Source organism: Zonotrichia albicollis, chromosome 3 (genome assembly GCF_047830755.1).
Source record: "Zonotrichia albicollis isolate bZonAlb1 chromosome 3, bZonAlb1.hap1, whole genome shotgun sequence".
Lineage (NCBI taxonomy): Eukaryota > Metazoa > Chordata > Aves > Passeriformes > Passerellidae > Zonotrichia > Zonotrichia albicollis.
In genome coordinates, this window is record NC_133821.1 from 100,438,499 (window position 1) to 100,461,752 (window position 23,254).

Below are 23,254 nucleotides of genomic sequence, written 5' to 3' on the forward strand. Positions count from 1 at the left end.
CAATGTTTATCTTCCCTCCCCACCTCTGCCCATCCAGCCTCTTTTCTCCTCAGTCTCACCCAAAGCACAAACACTGTTGCAGATCCCAGCTCCCTCTGTCTCTGCCCTACTTTTTCCCTGCAGGAACCTCCTGTATGTTTGTGCCTACAACCCCCTGTTCCTGTTGCTTCTCCCCCATTCCCCAAACCAGCATTCTCCAGTCTGGTTTTGGCCTTTAACAGGATGCTGATGTATTAACCCCAGTCAATAACTGGTCATAAAACATGGAGATCAAAGCCAAATATGTAGGCATTTAATAGGTATTTAATAAGATTTTTACACTTCTAACAGATCTAACCAATACACCTTTGTCAATCCCATGTTCATCCTGCCAAGACTTTGCTCCCCGTGGGGACTTGTGCTGCCTCCACTGCTTCTCCTGCCTTGTCCAGATGTAATTTGATGGGAAGACCAAGCAGAACGTGGGTGCTGGCACTCCCCTGCCCATCATGGCACGAGGTGTGTGCAGCACAGCAGGTGCAGGATGGGAGGCCCAGCACAAGCTGCCCACCCTGCTCACTCAGGGATGGGGGGCCCAGAGCTGAGTGCCATGGCATGGCTGGAGGGCACAAGGGACTTGTACCACTTTCTTTACTTTCCAATTACAAGTCCTGCTGGAAACTGGCTCAACAAGCTCCATCTCCCCCGTTGCTTTCCATCAGTGGTAAGGAGGTCTGTGGATTGGCTGATCTGTGAGATTATAGGTGGGAAATGTATGTTGCAGAAGTAACTGCAAACTAAAATGCTACGATGGGTAATGACCTCTCGCACATTTGTTTTGGTTGCTTCCAAAAGATCTTATTTCCAAGATGAAGAATGAAGAACACTGTGGGGTTTGTGGTGCACATTTTAAGTGGGGACCTGACATTCCTCTGGCACGTGTCCTGTGAAGTTGGGCATTTGGAAATGCTTGCTGGGACCTTTAGATGTCAGGGTTGGACTGTTTCTTCTGGAAATCAGACACTGTTAACCCTAACCCTGCAACCCTTTTTGCTGTGTTGGAGTGACTATTAGAGCGGTAGGAAACATCATGCTTTAAAATACAAAGGGTAACTGCCTTTTGCCTTGTGTCTGTAGCAGTAGTGATCAAAATCTAGGTTGGCTGATTTTCTTCCCCAGCTATCCTACACTTCAGCCACATCATTGCCTCCCAGCCCCAGCAAGCCTCAGACTTTGGGGCAGAGGCATCTCAAGATCCCTTGAAGCAGTGGGTACATCTGGGGCAATAACAATGACTTTGAAGAGCTTGCATCACCCCAGCTGCCATCAGGGGCCCGAGAGCTACTCTAGCAATGCACAAGGAGCACTGTGAGTAAATGCCACTCTGCTCCAGTTGTTGCTTTTTCACAAAGCAGCTCTGTGACCTTCATGAGACTTGAAATGCCTTTTGGTATTGTAGCTGCTAGGAGATAAGTATTAACATTGTGGGGGAGGAAAAAAAGGGTTGTTCATTATTCAGTATATTGTACCTCAGGAATGATTGTTTAGTTTTAAGGAGCCTGTCATCCCAGTGAAAGCAGGAGGGACACTCACAGGCAGTTGTGCTGAGCAATCTGTGCACAATGTCTGGGCTGAATCTCCTGGCTGAGGCTGTCAACCACAAACACCCAGCAACAGCAGAAGCCACAGCAGCTTTCCATTGATTCGCAGTCCAGACAGGCAGGGCATTGGGGTCCCATGATGGAGCTGCCATTGATCCCTAAGCCAGCAGAGGACTCCCCAGGAACCAGAACAGAAAAGGTATTTACTGAGCAGAAAGAAATGGGGCTTCAAATTGGAGTAACTGGGTAACAGGTAAAAATGTTTTGCTGCCACACAGCTGTGACAAGAGGAACAGGACTGGCAAAAAGAAGCAAAATACCCAAACCAAAGCTCAAATGAACACAGTACTCTGCAGTGGATGGAGCACAGGGGACATTTTATTCTTGTCTGTGGCAGGGAAATAAAGTTAACTTTAGAGGAGAGAGAGGAACACCTGGAGGAAATAAAAGGAAGCAACCGGGGTTGCCGAGTGCAGAGGATGGGGATAAGTTGGCCACAAATCCTTGATGGCCATGCCTTGAAGTCTCCCTTGACAAGCAGAATAGGGACAGAGCCACCATGAAGCATTAGATAAGACCTACAAGGGAAATGAAAATTAGAAATTGCAAGAACATGGCCTGCTTCATCCCTGTTCAAACACCAGCATTATTCCTGAACAGCCAAGAGTTTACTAGGGCACTTAAAGTCATATAAATAGGTCAGCTTGTTGCCAGAATCTGCTTATCCCCAAAACACAAGAAGTTATTTCCTGACAGCCAGCAGATGAGAAGCAGGCAGCAGTGAGACATATCAGAGTGTCTCAGAAGGCAGAAGGCAGAAGGCTCCACAAAGTGCATTTTGCATTTGCAAGTGTTTTGCTTTGTGATGCCCAGGTCCAAGCAGTGCCATAGAAGCTGCTTCTTTTAATGGCAGCGGTGTTGCATGTCCCAAAGACTCCCCCAAACACTCATCTGCCTGTGCACTTATTCCTAGAATTCCTCTGGGAAACACAGAGTAGATCCTGGGAAAAAAAAAATACTACTCTTCCAGTTCTTCACTTCAGGGTGAGTCAGTACTACAGCCCCATGTGCCCATTCCTGACCTGGTTGTCTGCTTCTCTGTGGCAGCAGCAGGATGAATTTCCCTCCCATGCTATTGGCTTTTGTAATGTTCCCAGTCCAGAAAAGAACTGTCTCACAAGGCCTGGGCTTCCTCCACTACACACCAAAGGGACAATGGTGCTCAGGTGCTGTCAACCATTACTGCAAGAAGAGTTTTGCCACTCTAAGTCTCTACAGAGGGATTTGAAATGTATGCTAATGGGCAAAAAGCCTCATTAGCAGAGTTGATTTGAGTTAGTGTTTATTACAGAGAGAAGCTAATTTTTTTTTTATTTTTAGTTAAAGATGACTTAGAACTGTTAATTGTTTAAAATGTTACTTTTGCTCAAGCTAGCACTTACATGACCAAAAGCAATATTCTTGCCTTTAATGATTAAATAAAATATTGGCCAAAGACCTGAGAAGACCTTTCTTGACAGCCAGATGGGAGAGGTATGAAGCCAGAAACAATTTACACCGTTTTTTTTTTGTTCCCCCCCCAAATAATTTGAAAATCTTTTCTTGTGAACAGACAGTGAACATACTCTGGTCTGCAGGTGTAATGGCCGTGCCCCCATAGGCCCCATGGCAGCTGCTGTCTCCAAAGCCCCTGGTGTTGCCAGCCAAGGCTGGGCAGGTGGGACCTGAGCTGCCTGCTTGGGTACTTTGCCAGACAGTCAAAAAGAGAGGTGTCCCACCTTACAAAAATCATTTTTGCCCTGTCTCCACTGTGAGCCCGAGCATCCCTACCCTCCCCACCCTCTGCCATGCCCAGCCTGACACCGGCCTTTGGCGAAAGGCTGCAAAAAAAAGGTAAGCACCATTTCTCGCATGTGACAGAAGGTAAAGCTGCGGGGATCCGGTGCCTCCCTCCTGACATCCTCTCCCGCCTGCCTGTGCCCACCTGTCTCAGCTCTCCCTTTTCCCGTTGTTCCTGCAGCCGGCCGCAGCGGCAGCGACGGGAAGCCCACGGCGAGGCGCACAAGCAGGGCAGGTAAGCAGGGTTCTCGGGAGGCCGCTGCAGGCCCGGGCCGTGGCTGGGCTGGGCTGGGCTGGGCTGGGCTGGGCTGGGCTGGGCAGGGGAGGGGGGCCCGCTCAGACAAGCCAGTGATTTGTGGAAGCAAACAAACTTCACAACTTTTGTGAAAGTTGTAAAGCCAGTATGTTTATTACAGCGTTCGAAGCATGTAGGAATCGTTCTCCTAAAATGACATGCGTACCTCTGGGAACTCCAGATACTCTTTTATCTCTCTCTCAAATACGTATGCATACAATTTCACAATAGATTTATACATATTCGTTTTACTGATTTTGCGTGGCACTTGCTGCTAATTTTTCTTTATCAGAAAGAACTCTTGGGTCAGGTTGCCCTGCTCTGTCTGCCACCCCCATCTCTTGTCTTTCGGCTAAAGCAGTCTCTGCAAGCACAGGCCCTTTGCAAGAGCTGGCAGTCAGATTAAACAGCAAGCTACAGACTTAATTCAAAGATGTACATTTCACCTAAATCAAAATGGATTTCTACTCTGGAAAATTTCCACGCTGTAGGTGTTAGCCATGCCATTAGCGGAGTCCAGCAGGCACTAGAGGAAGCCCCCCTGCCTGACACCCTCACAGGCTGGGGGGTGAGGCCACGGCCAGTTGCCACATCCCCTCAGGCTCCCTGTGGTGCTCGTGCGCAGTTTGTGTTGCCCTGCCGTGTCAGTGGGTGCCTTCCCTCCAAGAATCCCTTCTGGATTCCTTCCCTCCAAGAGCCCTTCCATGGGCTCTCCGTCATGTCACTAGTTCTTCCCACTGCCACTGGCAGGGAGAAAGCACCTTTCTGAGCACTGTCAAACCTGCTCTCAAAGGTTTGCTTTGCCCCTGGCCTCTGCCTTGGACAGGCATAAACCTTCCCCAATGTACACTCACAGGTCTTTCAGAGGCCGAACTAAACCTCAAGCAGAAGCAGGGGCCAGCTTTTAAAGTGCCTGAGGGATAATTCATGACTAGAACTCACTGATGGAAGTAGACAACTCAAACCTCTTAGCAGTTATTGAACTTAGTCTAAGCATCTTTCTAAAATACTTTGAAGTCCGGATAAAGGATTTGTGAGAGGAGTTGCTGTCAACACCGCTGGCCTCTGTTAGGAGATTGTTGTATTGGCTTCTTGTACAACTTTCAACAAGTCTTTGAGAAGTCCAGCATGGCTAAGCAGTCTCATTTATGAAAAACTTTATCTCAGGAACTCTTCCCTCATCAAGTTCTTTGTCAGCCTGTTTTCCTCTAATTTACTTCTTACTTGTCTTGCGTATATTCAGATGAGTGCCTCTCTGAGTGTGCCACCTTTTCTAAAATCAAGAGCCAGCAAAACCTTTCCTCCTTTTTTGGAGCCCTCCTGCCACCCAAGTGGCTGGTTCTGAGGGCAGCAAAGCCTTCCCCTACACAAGGGAGCAACCAAGGAGCTGCTGCCATCATCATGCCACAGCACTGGGGCACTGAACAGCAGTTTGCATTTTGGTGTGGAAGGGAATCAGAGCCTCCTCTGTCCAGCATTTGGTGCAGCTCCAACAGCCTCTGGAATTACCCTCCCAGGCTCTTTAATGCTCAGAGACCTCCCAGGCCTGTAATGCTGCCTTTTATCCTTGATGGAAATCTGGGGCAGAAGCTAATAATTTTATCCCAAGTTAGGGAATGGCCTGCCTCCTGGCCTGCTTCCCAGACCGTCTCCATTTTGTTCCTGGGCAACAGCCAGTAGCTTATTTGATATATTATTTCCCTAATTTCTGGCCTGACACTCCATCATAACTCAATGTCAGGAATGCCTCCTCCTCTCCACTTATTCACACATGTTGTTCCTCCAGCCCACACATTTTAATGACTGTCCCCAAACTGCAGAGAGAATTTTACAGGGACAAAAAGCCAGCAAACAAATGTTTTCTCAGTGCTAAAATTATCACAGGTGCCCAAACTGCATGCTGAGTGCAGGAATCAGTTTTTAATGACATTCTGCCAACCACTGCCACAATCACAGGCTCATGCTCTAAGGGGTGGATGTTCTCAGGAGTAAATGGAGTGAAACAAGTGCGTGCTTCTCACAGGCACTGGCCAGGGCTCATAGCTGTGCTTCTCTCCTCCTGGTAGCCCAATCTTAAAACGAAGCCCTGACATCACCAAATCTCCCCTGACGAAGTCAGAGCAGCTGCTGCGAATAGATGACCATGACTTCAGCATGAGACCAGGTTTTGGAGGTATGAAACATGCACTTTTGTCACTGTTCCTGCTTTACACTGTCACTTCTTTATTCTGTAACATTTACAGCAGTGAAGAAGCAGACTGACTCTTCTGTCTCTAATTTCTATTCTTTTGAATTGTGAATTCATGGCACTCTCGGGGGAATGGAGGTTCAGTGAAATAGCCTTCTGGATGAGCAAAAAGCATAGTCAAAGGCATGGAAATGTGATTAACAGGCAATATATTAATCCTATTGCTCAGTGATACTTTCCTTTGATAAAAATCTGCAAATACACCTTATGTTTATACCTGGATGGTGTGGGACATTCTAAGTGTTTGTCTTAGTACGGTCATACATGTGCATAATCAAATGATGTATCGCTTTTACCTCAATTATAACCCAAAATAAAATATTTTGACTGTGTTAATGCTTGCTCACAGTTTGGTGGCTGTGTGCTAGAGTAGCCGAAGCTTTCAGGGAAATGGATGGAGAACACGCTTTCTTTCAGCCCATCGGATTAGAGAATGTTGTAATTTATCTACCCTTTCTGGCTGACAGATGGTCATTCAAATCCAGGATACCATTATATACTCTGATGAAAGAAGATTTTATCACTAAATGCTCAATATGCCAAATACCAGCATGTTCAATTAATTTAAAAACATTTCAGTTTCACAGCAGTTCACAAATGTGAGCATTATTTTATTTGACAGCTCTCCTGGACTGTAATTGCCAGAGGTATATGAGAGACTAGTCAAAGCCTGGAGGAGGGAAAAAAGTTCAGAATCCCTATTACATGGGGTCACAGCTGGACCCTTCCCCTCAGGAGCCTCAGGCTCAGTGGCACATGCCTGTGTCCTGCTATGCATCCCCTCCTGTCACCGTTTCCACAGCTGAGCACTGAGTCTTGTGAAAGTCAAATGCACACAGCTTTCATGGATGTTATTAGCCTGCAAGGGGAGTAAAAGTGAGGAAAAATCTGCCACATTCCCTTAGTTGTGCCACCACTGGTCTCTCTGTCAGTGGATCCTCTTCCAGTAATCTGTCTTGCCAGTCCTGGACTCAAGCACTAGAGCTAAAAACAATTAAAGTTGCTTTTAAATCTTGAAGGAACACATGTAGGATAACACAATAAAAAGAGAAAATTATTCTTGGGTCAGTCTTATTACTGACTTTAATTGTTATTAGAAGATTTTTGTTGTGAATTCCAATCATTTATACTTTCTATTGGCTTACTGTTGTTTCTATTTAAGACTGAGCATCTATTTCTATCTGTAAGATAGTAAAGTCAGAGGATTGCTTTGTCTCACTAGGTTTGTACTTTGTCAACTCCTATGTTTTTTCCCTAGGCCCTGCAATTCCTGTTGGGGTGGATGTCCAAGTTGAAAGTCTGGACAGCATTTCTGAAGTGGACATGGTAAGAGTCACAGATGGGACCTCTGGAGACCAAAGGTCGGCAAGCTACATGGGTTTGTGTCCATGGGGTTTGAATACTGCCAAGGACAAACACTCCACAGCCTCCAAAGGCAGATTCCCATTCAATCTGAATCTGCCAACAATTACTTCTATTGACCTCATGCTACCATTTCATGGCCCTTGAAGCAGAAGGAAGAAATCTGTTGTTTTCTTTTCTCTAGGACAGAATGATAAAACATTGCCAAGACTGTCTCAAAGGATTTGGGTTTCTGTGTTTTCTTAAATAGTGATAACACACAGACAAGCTCTGAGGAGACTGATGAATGTGTTTGCTTTAAAGCACTTACATGCTGCAGACACAGTCACTTTGGACAAGTTCTGAGGTAGTCAGGGGCCAGAGAGCTCCCAAGGAAAAAGGGGAATGGCTTTAAACTGAAAGACGGCAGGTTTTGATCAGATATAAGGAAGAAATCCTTTACTCAGAGTGTGGCGAGGCACTGAAACAGACTGCCCAGAGAAGTTGTGGATGCCCCATCCCATTCAAGATCAGGCTGGAAGGGGCTTTGAACAATTTGGTTTAGTGGAAGATAGCCTGCCAATGGCAGGGGGATTGGAACAAGATGGTCTTTACGGGAACTTTTTCAATCCAAACATTCTGTGACCCACAGAGCCTCTCAGTAACTCAGGTTTTGCTTTGAAAGAGAAAAGAATCACTCCCCAATACAGAATATTTTTGAAAATGTTTTGACTTTTCAACAAAACTGTCAAATAGCTCTGAAGGTTTCACAGGAAGCCCCAGATTCTGTCTGCTCCTAATTAACAGACAGAGGGATAAAGAGCCTGCACTGGACCCCCTCCCATGCCTGAGCCAGGCACAGCTGGTGGTTGGCAGAGACACTGGTGACATGTCAGGCTCCTCTCACTGCAGCTATTTCAGCTCTTGTGCGGGCTGGGATATCTGTGGTCATCTGACCTCAAGGGTCAGCATTTTTCCCAGAGCTAGGGACCCTCCCAGCTGACTCCCTGACTCCAGTGCTCTTGCACCCCGACAGCTAGCCATGGGTGTCCTGAGCTTTCACCTGTTCTGGTTGAGGAGAAAGCTTGTGAAGGTGGCCAGAGGGCCCCTAGAAAGCTCTGGGTCTTGAAAGCAGAGTGGAAGAGCTAACATCCAGGACTTAGAAGTTAAAGAAAAAACCCAGACCCCAGAACAACCCCAAACCAAACAAAATCCAAACAACAAGCTTGTTCCTTTTTGTTTTTAATCAAAGATTATGATTTTGAATTAGTTCCTGTGGCTTTTGAATACTGCCCCTGTTCCTCCTCTAATGTCATGTTGCAACACTCATCAACATGGGAAAACCACTAGATGGCCTTGGGTTAAAAAAAAAAATTCAGGGTCGATTTTGGCTGTTAGCAAAATAATAATGGAGAAGATTTTACATTTTCAGAATCAATACTTTTTAACTTGTGCAGCTTTTTAGAAAAATGCCATGGTGCTTAACAAGATCATTACTTGCTTTTTAAATGAAGATACATCAGTGACAGAGTTATTCATTCTGTACTATGTCGAAGCCTGAGAAGTGAGTTGTGGCTGAACCCAGTAAATCCATCAGACCTGATGAATAAACAAGCTGCAGCTGGTGATGCTCCTTGCAGCCCGGGGAGTGATGTGCCCTCAGGAGAGGTGCTTTACCCTTCATGGTTTATCCCAGAGAGGAGCAATCCCTACCGTGCTGATAAGGTGTCAGTAGTGACAGAAGCCTTTTTGCTGCAGGACTTCACCATGACTCTTTACCTGAGGCACTACTGGAAAGACGAGAGGCTGTCCTTCCCCAGCACCAACAACCAGAGCATGACCTTTGATGGCAGACTGGTGAAGAAGATCTGGGTCCCCGACATGTTCTTCGTGCACTCCAAGCGTTCCTTCATCCATGACACCACCACAGACAATGTCATGCTGCGGGTCCAGCCAGATGGGAAGGTACTTTATAGCCTCAGGTAAAACTGCATTCCCTCAATGCAAGCTATTAGTGGAAAGAGAAAGTGGTTTAATTGATTCCTGTATTGTGTTTTTGCATGACTTAATACAAAAAAAAAAAAAAAGGCATAAAAAGAATGAATGTGCTGCCTATCCAGAGACATCTAAATGCCTGTATGAGTACATTAAGTGCCTATTGGAGAAAGCCAGTTTCTGTGCCAGCATTGTTGGTTCCATCACTGTCTCTTCATTTTGTGAGCGTGGCCATCCCCTGTCCCTGTTGGGAAGCTGCAGTCAGACGTGGCAGTCCCTCGGGGCAACTCAGCGGGAGGCTGATAGCAGGCTGCAATCCCCACGGGCCCTGCTGAAGAGGCAGGGCACATTCTAAATAAAAGGACAGTGTCTGGTAATAAAGAGAAGTCCAGGGCAGCTATAGTTGTTCACTTCACTACACAGCAAAGTCTCTGGGCTTAGCAAAATCTGCAGTTTCTATTCTTGAAAGCAATAATGAAGAAGTATAAATTATACTGAGTGCCACTTTATAATAAGCAAAAAAAAAAAAAAACAGAGGGAACCTCCTTTAGCACATGAAGTGAGAAGATTCAGAGCAAAGATATATAGCTCTTGGTGACTCGTGTGTGTTGTTAGAGGAACCCAAACACTTGGTTGGCCTCTTCCTGCTTTTTGCTCACTTTTCATGTGAAGTCCATGGAAGCTCTTTGCAGGGGACATTTTTGGTAAACATTGCTTTGTCCTCTGGCTTGAGGGGTGGTGCCAGCCCTGGCTTTCTCCCTTATTTTCCAAATAGTTCATCATTGACATAAGTCTGAATGTTATTAAACTGAGGTTTTTAAATTTCTGATAAGTAACACTTTCATGCTTGGAGATGCTAAGTGAGGAGCATCTGTGCCGTGCTTTAACCCCAGCTGGCAACTAAGCCCCATGTAGCTGCTGCCTCACTGCATCCTGGTGGGAGGGAGAAATGGAAGAGTAAAAGACAAAAAACCTTGTGGGCTGAGATAAAGGCAGATAATTAGATAAAGCAAAAGCCCCATGCACAGGCAAAGCAAATTGAGAAATTGATTCAGCACTTCCCAAGGGCAGGCAGGTGTTCAGCCCCAGAAAAGCAGGGCTCCATCACACGTAATGGTCACTTGGGAACACGAGTGCCTTTATTCCAAACTTCTGCACCTTCCTTCTTCTTCTTCCCCCACTTCATACACTAAGCATGATGACATAAGCTGTGGAATGTCCTTTTGGTTACCTGGGATCAGCTGTCCCCTCCAAACTCCCTGTACACCCACAGCCTCTTCTCTGTTAGGGTGGCGTGAGAAGCAGAAAAGGCCTTGGTGCTGTGGAGCCCTGCTCAGCGCTGATAAAAATATCCTTGTGTTATTAACACTGTTTTCTTGACAAATCCAAGATGTATTCCCACACTAGCTACTGTGAAAAAATAAAATTAACTCTATCCCAGACAATCAATTTATCAATCTCCAAAGGAATATAAAATCTGTTCTTCTGTTTTACTTGGCTGCAGCTCCATCCAGTCAGAAAACAAGTACTGCCAAAGGACCCATAAAAACCTATTTGAAGGGAAATTTCTGTACAATATTCTGATGCAAGAGTGTCAACATCACCTCCACAGCAATGAAATAACAAAATACCTGATAAATAAACAAAACATCAGATGATAGGTAACATATTCTGAAGGACAAAAAGAATGAAGACCTGGCTGATAGGAGGTCAGTATCAGCAAGACTCGTAGTGAGAAAGTTGCAGAATACACTGCTTGTGAAGGCTGTGAAAGTCTTTAGGGAATGTTGGTAGTGGCAGAGGTGAAGCTAAGCCTGCCACAAGGTGAGGGGGTAACTTCTCAGCCTGCCAAGGTGTTTTATGATTCTACAAAAAAAGTCAAGCAAAGAAATTCTTGATTCCCTAGGGGGGCATCAGTTTGACAAGAATTCTTTTGTTCTTTGATATTTTTATCTTACAGTTCATTTGAATTCATAGCCTGAACATTACCTTCTCATTATCAAAGCTTTTTCTTCACTCAGCAGATTAGACAAGGTTCAGGTATTCTTTAGGCCTTTGTAAAGTTTGGTCAGGTCCTGAGTACAATAAAAAAGGACAAGAATATGACATATTGTTCAGCTATAGCATGCATGCCTACACACTCATTTAGCTGCCAATCACCTGCAATGCAAGCATTTATGGTTATCTAAAGAAGATGGGAACAGGAGGACATAAAACTCAGATCCTGCACAGCCTTGTGCTTAAACAATTGCCCAGTACAAAGTGGTGGTGAAAAACTTCAATAGCAAATTGGCTGAGTTTCAGTGTTTTGTTCACCAGCAAGTTCAGGTTGCAATGCTTCGTGAATGCTGGAGAAGGACAAAGGCTCCCTGACAGGGCACTGCTGCCTCTCTGCTTGCTGAATGCCTTTGTCTGCACATTGTATTTTTCCTTGGTGTCTGGCTTTTTAGGGTTCTTTGCCAGACATTTTTTTCCCCTCTTGGAAACCACCACAGACCTCTCTGTCACCTAAACTTCCAGCTGAGCCAAGCACTTTCACTCAAAGGCTAAGTCCAGACAGGAAAGCAACATCAGACAGAACCCATCAGACAGTCCACTGGTGTAGAAAGACTACTAATATAAGGGATTGCATTGTGTTTTTATCATTGTATGATGTCTCTCTACCAGTAACCCTTCTATAACTTATTAATTCTTTCCCCAATATAATTTATACTTTTTTTTTCATTTACTTCTCTGGAGTCCAAACCACTCGAGTCGAGATTTATGGTTGCTTCTGGTTCAAACACCAAATTATGCTATTAAAAATGTGATAATCAGACCATAGCAAAGCGAGAGATTTTTGACGGATGGACCAGAGCATTTCGGTGATCACTTGCATTCCAGCTCCAGCCCTGTGCCCTCTGGTGGCTGATTCCCGTGTGTGATCGCTGAGTTTCCACTGAGCATGGGAAATTCATGGTGTGCAAGGAAATTGCCTGCATCCCTCATGGGTTGCAACTACGATGGCTTGGATAAATGCAAATTATTTTATCGTACAAAGCATCTGTTTAAAGGACAGATGTCTGCAGAGATGTGTTTGCTGATTGTCAGGGGGAAATGTCCTTTTTGCCCTTTCTCATTTTCTTCTCCAATACTTCTGTCATCTAGTTGCAATTTGTAATGGCCTAACTTTCTAGTCACCTTTTTTTACAGCAGCTTGCTGAGAGGAAGAAATTACTGAAGTGGAATGGCTTTAGTTGAATGGGAGGAATTTATTTTCAGTTGAGTGGTACTGGCTGCAGTTGTTTAATAAAAGACCAAACTCACAGCTTGACTATTTTACAGTCCCATAAGGAGACAAGTCTTTAATGGACTGATTTTTATTATTTCTAGAGTTACAGTAACAGCAATGTGCAACATGGATTTTAGTCGCTTTCCCCTGGACACGCAGACATGTTCCCTGGAGATTGAAAGCTGTAAGTAAAGTGGAGGTATTGGGGAGCCAAGGGCACCTAAACTATTTTATACCAATAATTATTATATCAATAATTAATTAGACCAATAATTACACTGCTGCTTCATTCATGGAAGCTCTAACCAAAGTCATCAGACTTCAACACTGAGAGAAGCTCCCTGCCTGTATTTTTTCACTAGAATTAGATGGTGTTTGCAACAAGTGCTTTTAAAAACCAGCTGTGAGCACTGTCTTGCCAGCGGCCCTGAATGCCCAGTGGGGCCCAGGCTGCCCCACTGCCATCCCACCCCCAAAGCCCCATGGCCACTTGCCTGCAGGGCAGCAGTCTCCAACAGCACCTGTTTGCCCAGGTGCCCTCAGACACAGGGATAAATGGCCATACACCCTTCATGGGCAACATCTGCTCATCCATGGTGTAGAGACCATGATAGGGTAGTGACATTCATTGCCTATTTGAGATAAAGCCAGCTTATGCCTGTTGACCCGAGTATGATGCACATATGAATTGCCCAGGTTTCACATAGCAAAATTTCAAACTTTTGGCTTTTTTGAGTTATTTTCTTTTCCTTCTTAAGTTTGCAATAAGAAATTACAATTTTAATTCTGTTTTAATACATTTGTATGTGATTTATTTTCTCCCTGTGTGAAAAGAGCTTCTACTAAACCCATCTGAAAGGATTAACATTACTGTTACTTCCACTTGTGTTAAAAAACAAAGTTATGTTCATGTGTATATCATAGGCAGAAATCTTTTTCTCCAAGAGTTTTTTTCTCCTGCATGCCTCAGGCTATTGTTTGTTCAGATTACTTCTCTGATTGTTCCTCTCATCACCCCAAGCAGGTTCTTTCTGCTAAGGCTCCCTTTCTTTGCTTCTGATTTTAGGAGGTTTACAGGAAAGAATTGTTCAAGTTCTGATGCAGTGGGTTACTTGACACACATATTATGTGTGTGAGACTATGGTTAGAGAAACAGGAGGGTTAACAAAACGTATCAGGCATCAGGCCTGAGGGCTGTGACCATGAGCTAGTCCACTCCTTGCCACAGCCATACCCATCACCTAGGTGGGTGGCATTTGGGAATTTGACCTTTTCAGATGGGAGCTCTCTGGGTAAGCCCTGGACTGTGGGGGTGGTAGCAACTGTCTTAGTGCACTATCCTGAATTTGCTCTGCTTCCCTAGATGCCTACACTGAAGATGACCTTATGCTCTACTGGAAGAATGGGAATGATTCCCTAAAAACAGATGAGAGGATATCACTGTCCCAGTTCCTGATTCAGGAGTTTCACACCACCACAAAGCTTGCCTTTTACAGCAGCACAGGTGGGCAACCAGAGCACCTTCCAGAGCTGGGTGAAGAAAGGTGAAAACTGTCTCTCTTGCCCTTGGCCATGGAGCATTGTCCACTGGGGTTCTCTCTGTACCCCATCAGAGCTGCCACTCTTCTATACCAAGTTGGCTGTCCCTGCCACACACTTCCACCTTAATGGTCATGGAGTCTGGAAAGATAATCCCTCTTCAAGGTCATGCCAAGTCTTCACTTGAATTAAACTCTCGGATTGATAGGCTTTATTTTCCAGAATTGATCAGCCCGAGAGATGGTTAGACTTTGATAGTTGGTTCAGTAAGGAGTTTTTCTGTAAATTGCAGTGATCTGCACCATTAACTGTGTTTTCATAAAAGAAAAGTAGTCACTTTTCCCCTGGTGCAGCATTACCCTATCTGAAAGCAGTCAGGTGTTGGTGTAACTCCTGTTTTTCACTCTCTCTGTTTCACAGGGTGGTACAATCGCCTCTATATAAACTTCACGTTACGCCGACACATCTTCTTCTTCCTGCTCCAGACCTACTTCCCTGCCACTCTCATGGTCATGTTGTCCTGGGTGTCCTTCTGGATCGACCGCCGAGCGGTTCCTGCCAGAGTCCCGTTAGGTAAAAGCAATCTTGTAGTCAGCAGACCTCAGGGACAAAGGCTGCAACCCCAGCCTTGACCACCCCGGTGAAATCCCTGGTGCCATGCTCTGCCCCTGTGTTGCCTGCAGGCACAGAAAGCAGCTGTGCCACACACAGGGACAGGGCATGTGTCCCCCCGTGGCGCAGACTCTCCTCATGCCAGGAGAATTGCTTTCCCTGTTTGCACAAGATGCACCTGGAATGAATCAGAGAGCAAACATCCCACTCTGCTTTTATTGCTCTAAACAGAGACAGGGCACGTGTACAGCCAAGTGTCAGTACCCTTCACATGTACAGCCAAGGTGTCAGTATCCTTCAGAGACTTCAGTGAGCGAGAAGGTGAAAATCAGTATCAGCAGCCCTTACAAAATTTCAGTTAATATTGAGTTTTGCCAGAGGAGGGAGGGTGGAGGTAACAAAGCTGAGCTGTGCCATGCTGTTTAACTTTTTAAATGAGTTTGCACTGCAGTGTGAGGGATTCAGCTTCCCTTTCTGCAGCATCTTTTTGAGGGATGAAGCCATATGTCACAGGAATCACCATAGGAGCAGATCTGTGATATGGACATAAATCTTCTTCTAAAGTGGCTGCTTTGCCCTCAGCAAAGTGCTGGTTTTTTGCAGATTCTGAGCTCAGGCTTTCTTCCTCTTATTCCAGGCAACATGCCTCAGGATTTTATTTATTTTTAAAATCACATTCCTCAGTGGAGAAAATACAGAGAGACACAATAGAGATGGCAATAGAGCAGTTTTTCAGGTCTGAATTTAGAAACAGCACTCATTGCCTCAAGACATCATTAAAAGAAGCATAAGGGTATGGGCCGTGGCTTTTCAGAAGATGTAGGCACTGCCTGAGCAGTATTTTTGGCACCTACATACTCCTGTGAATTCAGTCCTTTGTGCTTACATATTTTCAACTTCCAAAGTAATCACTAATGTGACATAATTAGTCCCTGAAATGAGAGGGCCATGGAGAGGCTCTCCCAGAGCCAGGGTAATGCTGAACTACAGCGGCTCCTGCCCTTGCTCTGTGCTCATTGTGCTTGCCCAAGGTGTAACATGGGACAGCCCTGACTTATGGGGCGCCATTATTCCCTGATTTTGCTCCAGTGAAGGCACAGACCAAGTGTGAGAGTCAGCTGGGGACTCTGTGACATCTCATGAAGCAGGACTTCTCAGGAGAAGTCCAGCATACAGAAAACACAGGGGAAACATGTAAAAGCAGCAGCTTCACTTGTGTCCATGCTGTGGGGGGGTTAAACTAGAAGCTGAGATACTCAGAATTATAGAATCATAGAATATCTTGAGTTGGAAGGGATCCATAAGGATCACTGAGTTCAAATCCGCATACTTGTACCCCTCCAGGGACTGTCCTGAACCTAGAATGGGGTGCAGCCAGCACAGGGTCAAAGTGCTGCTGCCTGGCCCTGGGATGGGAGGCTGGGGGAGTGGTGAGGAGCCAGACTAGCAACGTCCTGAGAGCAGAATTAGAGCTGTGCTCACCAAATAGACAAGAAAACTGGACAAGATACATTTGTCCAATTATAAATCAGGGCTGCCTGGACCCTCCTCAGGCAGTGAAACTTATTACCCAAAAGTGAAAAAAAATATTGCAAGGTAAATTCAGATGTTAGGAAATTGTAACAACTGCTGTATTTGTGATGAAGAGTCTGGCTTGAAAGCATCTTATGGTCTCTTCTACTGGTGAATTCCCAGGCATAACCACTGTGCTGACCATGTCCACGATCATCACTGGGGTGAATGCCTCCATGCCTCGTGTTTCCTACATCAAAGCCGTGGACATTTACCTGTGGGTCAGTTTTGTGTTTGTCTTCCTCTCGGTGCTGGAGTACGCGGCTGTGAATTACCTGACAACGGTGCAAGAGCGGAAGGAGAGGAAACTGCGGGACAAGGTGAAGTTTTCTATCTCCAATGTCATTTTATTGCCCCTGGGAAAAGGTGTGGCAAAAGTCTGGAAATGGTCAAAGCTTTGCAACTGCAGCTCTCAGCTGCCTGGGGAAAATGCAGTGTGTGCAAAAAGACACCAGCAGTGAGGCATTGCAGGTTATAAAGATTTTGCACACACAACCCACACCCAAGCTCGCTGCTCTTTCTTTGGAGTCTGCGTGGGCTAACTTAGGTATAGTCCTCCACTGCCTGTACAGATGGGATGGGTTTAGGATTTTACCTTTAAATATTTTTTTAATAGTGTAGATTAAAACCTGTGGATAGAATCAGTTGAATTCTGAGGTTTGGGTTTCAGATAACATGACAGATATCCCCCACTTTTGTCTGTGCACAGTCTAAACTTATACACAGGTCCCAATTTTCTCACTCTGCCCTTGTTACATTAAATCTAAACTAAAATTTCAGCCTAAGGGAGTTTCTCTCCTGCCCCAAATGAGGCAGGCTTCATTCCTTCTTGTGGTTTCCCTGTCTTCCTCTGATTTTCTCAGCTACAAAGCACAGTTCCAACCTTTTTTTGCACCCTGGTACCTGTGCCTAAACCAAAGGAACTTTTCCACAGACAGCCCTGCTCCCTCCCTGACTGTACCTGTGCCTCACAGACATGGAAGTGGAGATGGAAAACGCTCCTGCCCAGCTCCACCGTTTTGTTCTCCCTTTTGCATCCCAGCAGCCTGAATCCCGCAGGCCTTTCCCCACCTCTGTGGGATGGGAGGAGGAAAGGGATGTCTGTGAGTGTGTGGACACAGCTGAAACCCCTGCTGCCCCTGTCTGTGCCCACAGCCTGCCTGTGCCTGCAGCCTGCCTCAGCCCCGGGCCATGATGGTGGACGGCAGCTACAACGACGGGGACGTGAACGAGCTGGGGCACTTCATGTCCGAGGACGGGGACAAGCAGGAGCGGATGATGGTGCAGCTGGCGCTGGGCTCGGAGAGGGGCTCGGCCAGGAGGAAAAACCAGAGATACGTCAGCATGCGCATCGACACCCATGCCATCGACAAGTACTCCAGGATCATATTCCCTGGGGCGTACATTCTCTTTAATTTGATATACTGGTCCATTTTTTCATAAAGATTCGTAACTTTAGTCACAGAACATTGTGACATGAAATGAAAGTACAATCTCATAGGCTAAGAGAAAGAAAATAGGGAATAGTTTTATTTGGAAGGAAGATTGAATTTTTCCAGAATTTTTTTTTTTATTAGAGGTAATTCACATGTGGCATAAATAATTGTGGAAGTTTCACATGTCAGCAAAATATAGGATACACAATCTCAAATTTTGTACTTATTTAAAGATGTGCTATGTTCCTTCTTGTGCCTCACAGGCCACTGTAAACTAATTTAACAAGTGACTATAATTGCCAGTTGCTTATATATGGTGCATCCTCCATTTTGTGCCCCCGAAATCCTAATTTTCTGAGTACCTGAGTGCATGCATCTCTCAGCTCAGCACACTGACTACATTCAATACCAATAAATACAAGAATATGCAAATACTTGCATGTTTGCAGGATGAGGTAATTACAAACACAAAATATCCAGTACTGGGAAACACTTTGGCAAGGTTATCGATGGCTACAACTTTCACAGCTTAATGTATGACTCAATAGCAGTACTGCACTGACAGGTCCACATAGCAATACTTTCAGACTTGTGCTTCGTCTTAATAGTATTTAAAACATGGAAATATTTCCAAACTGTCTTGACTAAGAGTTTTAAAATACGAATTGCAATGTACATTTAACAAGGAATGAACAAAAGCCAGACTTCCTGTAATACTTAACCAAATCCTCTGGGAAACACAGGAGCTCTCCTTGGATCTGCTTATTTGGGTCACTGGTAGCTTTGCTCTTGAGATTCCTGGGAATGGGTTTCTCTGCAAAATGATCCAGTGAAGACAATCTGTTATCTATGAAAAAACCCCAAACTACTTCAGGAGAAACCTCTTTCCTCTGATATAGTCTGGGTATTGCCAGCCTGTATAAGTCTGAAAACCTGTTGCAGCCTGCAATACCAGCAGTAGTTGTAACTCACTTTCAGGAAAATCCAGGTTCACCTGTTTGTAGTAAAAGCATAACAGAAAGGTGCTCAACAGCTGACAAAGCAGTAGTAAGGACTTTACAAGAGATACCATGCCAAAACCTTTGGAATAAAGTAAGAAAACAGCTTCCACCATAAGACAGCAGCTCCACTGCAGACACAGGTACAAGTGACAGAATCTGCTTTCATGCTGCATGGCCCCCAGCATCCTGCAGCCCACCATGCCCTCAGAGAAGGCTCAGCACCTTCCAGGGCAGAGCAAGGGGACACAGCTGCAGCTGGGGGCAGCTGGCACTGACTTAAGTCTCAACTCTCCAACACAGTGTCTGCAGAGCAGCCTGTCAGTGTGAATATACTCCATATGGAAAAGGCAGAATCTGTAATACAGAAGTGATAAAATAGTTCAGAAAAACAAGAATCAGTTGAATGGAATCAGGGGCCTTTACAACACCAGCAGCACCAAAGGTGTCTCAGAATTGTGATAATTCAGTTTTTCTGCTGCTACATGATATACACCTGTGTTCACAAAGCTACCTGAGGGTTTGCATTCACAGGATTCCAAACACCACATGCTTTTGCACAAAATTGCAGAATTCATTACTACCCGCACAGCAGATACTCTCGTGTTTTACAGGCAGAGCTGCTCTGAGCATCAGACCAAAGCAGTTGTGACTCCAAAAGGAGAGTGAATCTTCTTACATGACACCTGCCCTGTCCTGCCTGTTCTGTCACTCTACCATCAGGTGTGTGACACAGTCATTGCAGTTGTTTGAACACTGCTGGTTGTTGTTTTTATTTCTTATGTAAATAAATGTTACATAAACCTACTCAGCATTTCTTACAACTGCTAAAATTGTGACCTGAAAAACTCCCTACACTCATCTCACACAGCCTGCACTCCATAGGTAAGGCAGTAAAATCACAAAAGCTAAACATCATCAAAAACCACACCCACCCATAAGATAGTCCTGCTACTTATTTCTACAGAGATTTTTTTTTACATGCACATGTACTATCATACCTTATTTTATCAAGTCCCCTTCATAGAATATTAGTCTCCTGTAAGTTTTTACAAGAGATTAAAAAATTGCCTTTTTTTTTAACCTGTAAACTTTTCAGTTAAATTAAAGTAGAAAGGTCACTCTGGTAAAAGCAGATAAAAGGTTGACTTCCAGGTTTTCCCACTCTACATTAATCTTTATTCCTTATTCTGATGACAGCTTTCCCCACAAATAGATTTTTTGGGCAAACTTGCACAGGAATGTATTTAGATTCTCAGTATTGCAAGAACCCATTTACTTCTACAACTTAATAGCATGAACAAGAGTGCCAGATTTTATAGTAAGCTCTTCAGCTCCATAAGAAGCTTAATGTTCTGTAGTTTTCTGCAGTATGGTACATTCCTTTATAGACTCATTAATCTCATACTACATACATTATTTGGCATCTGATCAGTATATTAAAGGAGATTTTGAAGATACAAATGGGAGCTGGATTTTGAATTCACTGGCTTTCAGTGGGAACCTAGTTTCCAACTTCCCATATGATTTTTCAAAATTTCCCTTCTAGCACAACCCCCTAAACTGATTCCCCAACCTCAGTGTTTGGATTTACACTATTAATTTACTTGTGTTTTATTTGGGAAACTCTAGTGCCTTTTCAGTCTTATATAAATGTGTATATACATGTACTCTATAACTACAGGATATGTCATATACAGTCAGTGTTTGCTATCAGCAACTGTACTCATTAAACATATTTACATATGCACTTTTTTGGCTTTTAACCTTTCACTGTATAGGTTTTGTATCCAATCATTAACACTCTGCTCCTTTCCACTTCTACAATAACTCAAAGAGGTTTGTTTGCTTTTGTTTATTTCTAGAAACACTGAAAATCACAATAAAACTTCACATTTGTACAGCATCATGTGTTTTCTACCTTCAAAAGCATGATCTCCGTGAGTTTATACATGGAGAACTCAGGACCTGAACCAGATGAATACCAAATGCATCCTTAAATCTGCTTATGCAGGTAGGGCTGGAGAGTCCCAGAGTTTCACAGCAGGGCTCTGATGAGAAGCCTGGATGCAAACTCCAGATCACCTTGATGGTGACACTCAGCTTTCCATCTCACACAGCAACTGAGCATTACCTTGCTCTCCTTGCTGTGGGTGATACTGTGCAATTTCTGTGAGATGAACCCAAAGCCCAGCCAGGAACCAGGCTGTGTGCAGAAGGCAGGTCTGTGTGTATTGTGCACGGACACAGGCTCTGCCTGTGAGCACCTCTAGCTTTGGAGGTTGAAGCCTTTGGCAGTCTTTAAGGATGATGATAATTACTGATAGGGTGAAGCAGCAAGGAGGCAAACTTCAGTCTGCAACTGAGAAGCTGCAGATATCCCATCCCTGGGAGTGTTCAAGGCCAGGCTGGAGTAGGAAAAGAGAAGGCATGAAGAACTAGATGGTCTTTTAATCTCCCTTCCAACCCAAACCATTCTGTGATTCTCTAAACTCTAGAGCCATTATAACAATAGCCAGTGAATAACGACAGGCACAGCACATCAAAGTTTCAGCAGCAAAAAGCCCCACTTGAAAGTCACAGCCCATTTTTATACAGTTTTCAAAGTCATCCTGTTTAATTAATTAGTAATTACCACTGAATTCATTAGTTAGAAGGTGCTTGTGTGTGTAAGACTCTCTCTTTACACAAGTGTTTACATATTTTCTTCACAGATTCTCTTGGGATAGACTTTTTATTTCTCACAGGTGCAACCCGTTTTTCTCAGAAGGATAGACTGTTATGCAAAATTATTTTCATTCCTAGAATTCTTTCTCATGGGAACTGAATGGCTAGCTGTTAATTCAGCTGAGGAAGGCCTGATTTTATAAGGCCTTTCTTTTATAAGCTTTTACCTGCACGCAACATAAACAAGAGCACCATATTCTTACACTATCCACAACCATATGGACTCATTAGGACTGAAGCATTGGGCTTCTCACTTTCTTTTTAAGTAAGGACATTAGATGCAGTTGCAGCTTGAGAAAAATCCTTAGTGAGTTTGTCAGCTTCTTCTGGCTTCCATTAGTGCCTAGAGGAATCTAAACCAGCAGCAATCTTATCCAGCTTTGGCTTAGTACAGTCTGGGTATGAGCCCTTATGCAGGATGCACTTTTGCTCCCCAGTAAGAACACAAAATGTGGGTGGCAGCAGCAGTCAATGAAAGAATTTGGTGGACAAAGGCTCTGTGGAGGGCTGCTACCTGCAGGACAAGGAAATGGCAAACCTCAGGGGTAAAAAGGAAATTATGTAGACTGACTTTTTCTTTGTTATTTCAAAATTATTTATTCCTAAACATTTTGCTCTAAATAAAAGATCATTTTCAGGAATGCTGTTAGCAAGTTATGAGATCACTCAGTGAATACTAGAGAGACTTCAGCAGCTAATGTGTCGTGACTCTTCCTCAGAGGAACACAGTCCTGCTCCTTGTGACTGCAATGGGAGCAGGTACAGAGCACTCACAGTAGGGAGAAGCAATTACAGACATGAGATTCACAAGAACACAAAACTGCATCCCATTTATGGTTTGAAGAGACTGCTGGGCTCTTCTGCACCAGGAACACAGCAGGTTGCAAGTTCTCGCCTTCAAATATTTTCATAAAAAATAAACCCATCACATTTCATGGGGTTTTTTTGTTTTGCTTTGTACCTTTTGCTCATGTCCTAAGACAGATACTAAATAAGGAAATACAATAGTTTGGTAGGCTGGTAGAGGCTTTAAGTTCCTCACAACATCTGGACATCATCACCTCATCCTTTCACAGCTGTCATTTGCCATCAGCAGTTCAGAGTAATTTCAGGCATTACAGTCCATTACTCACACATTTTGATTCATTACTGAGAATACTATTCCTGACAAATATCCCAATACTCTGAAATTACAAACAGCTTGGGGAAGACTGCAGTTAGAGCAACTTAAAAAGCATGCTGGGTATTTTCATGTATGCCTGATTTCTGAGCATGACTGAAAATCAAAGTTTTATTCCCACAGGAACTAAACTTTTCGCATACATAGTATCACTGTGATAGTAAAATTGCAAGGTTAAATCCCAGACTGCTTTAGTTCTGAACGTCAAGAATGAACATTCTGAGACAAGCTGGAATTAGCTCACATGGGGAATTGAGAAAGGCGGCTGAAGGAGAATTCAAGGATTTGGCAAATGAAGCCAAGGTCACCTGACCTAGTGCTGGTGATAATCCCACCTCAAACTGGAGCTAGACCAGCTTTAGCCTAACAGAGACCCTTCACAAGCTCACATGCTAACTTATTCTATCAATTCCAGCATGTTTTAACAGTTAAAACAGCCATAGGATTATAAAGACTAACATTAAATATGGCATTTGGAAAGCACTAACCCTCACAAATGCAGACCAAAATGGAAAGCTTAAACCACCCTCAATCTTACATATTGGTAACCAACTAGGGGGCAAAAAGAAAAAATCAAACATGCTACTCAATCATCCCAATATTAAGCAAAGGACAAGAAAA

General features: G+C 44.2%; 1 protein-coding gene across 1 annotated transcript in view; it reads left to right on the forward strand.

Annotated features, from left to right (window-relative positions):
• LOC102061379 (gamma-aminobutyric acid type A receptor subunit rho1) overlaps positions 1-20,627 on the forward strand; it is a 30,849-nt gene extending 10,222 nt beyond the window's left edge. The window contains exons 2-10 of the mRNA XM_005485978.4: positions 3,601-3,654; positions 5,781-5,887; positions 7,221-7,288; positions 9,062-9,285; positions 12,671-12,753; positions 13,933-14,073; positions 14,529-14,681; positions 16,416-16,612; positions 17,448-20,627. Coding sequence (XP_005486035.1) covers positions 3,601-3,654; positions 5,781-5,887; positions 7,221-7,288; positions 9,062-9,285; positions 12,671-12,753; positions 13,933-14,073; positions 14,529-14,681; positions 16,416-16,612; positions 17,448-17,735 — 1,315 coding nt within the window. The 3' untranslated portion in view covers positions 17,736-20,627. The remainder of the gene's footprint in view (positions 1-3,600; positions 3,655-5,780; positions 5,888-7,220; positions 7,289-9,061; positions 9,286-12,670; positions 12,754-13,932; positions 14,074-14,528; positions 14,682-16,415; positions 16,613-17,447) is intronic.
• The last annotated feature ends 2,627 nt before the right edge of the window (positions 20,628-23,254 follow it).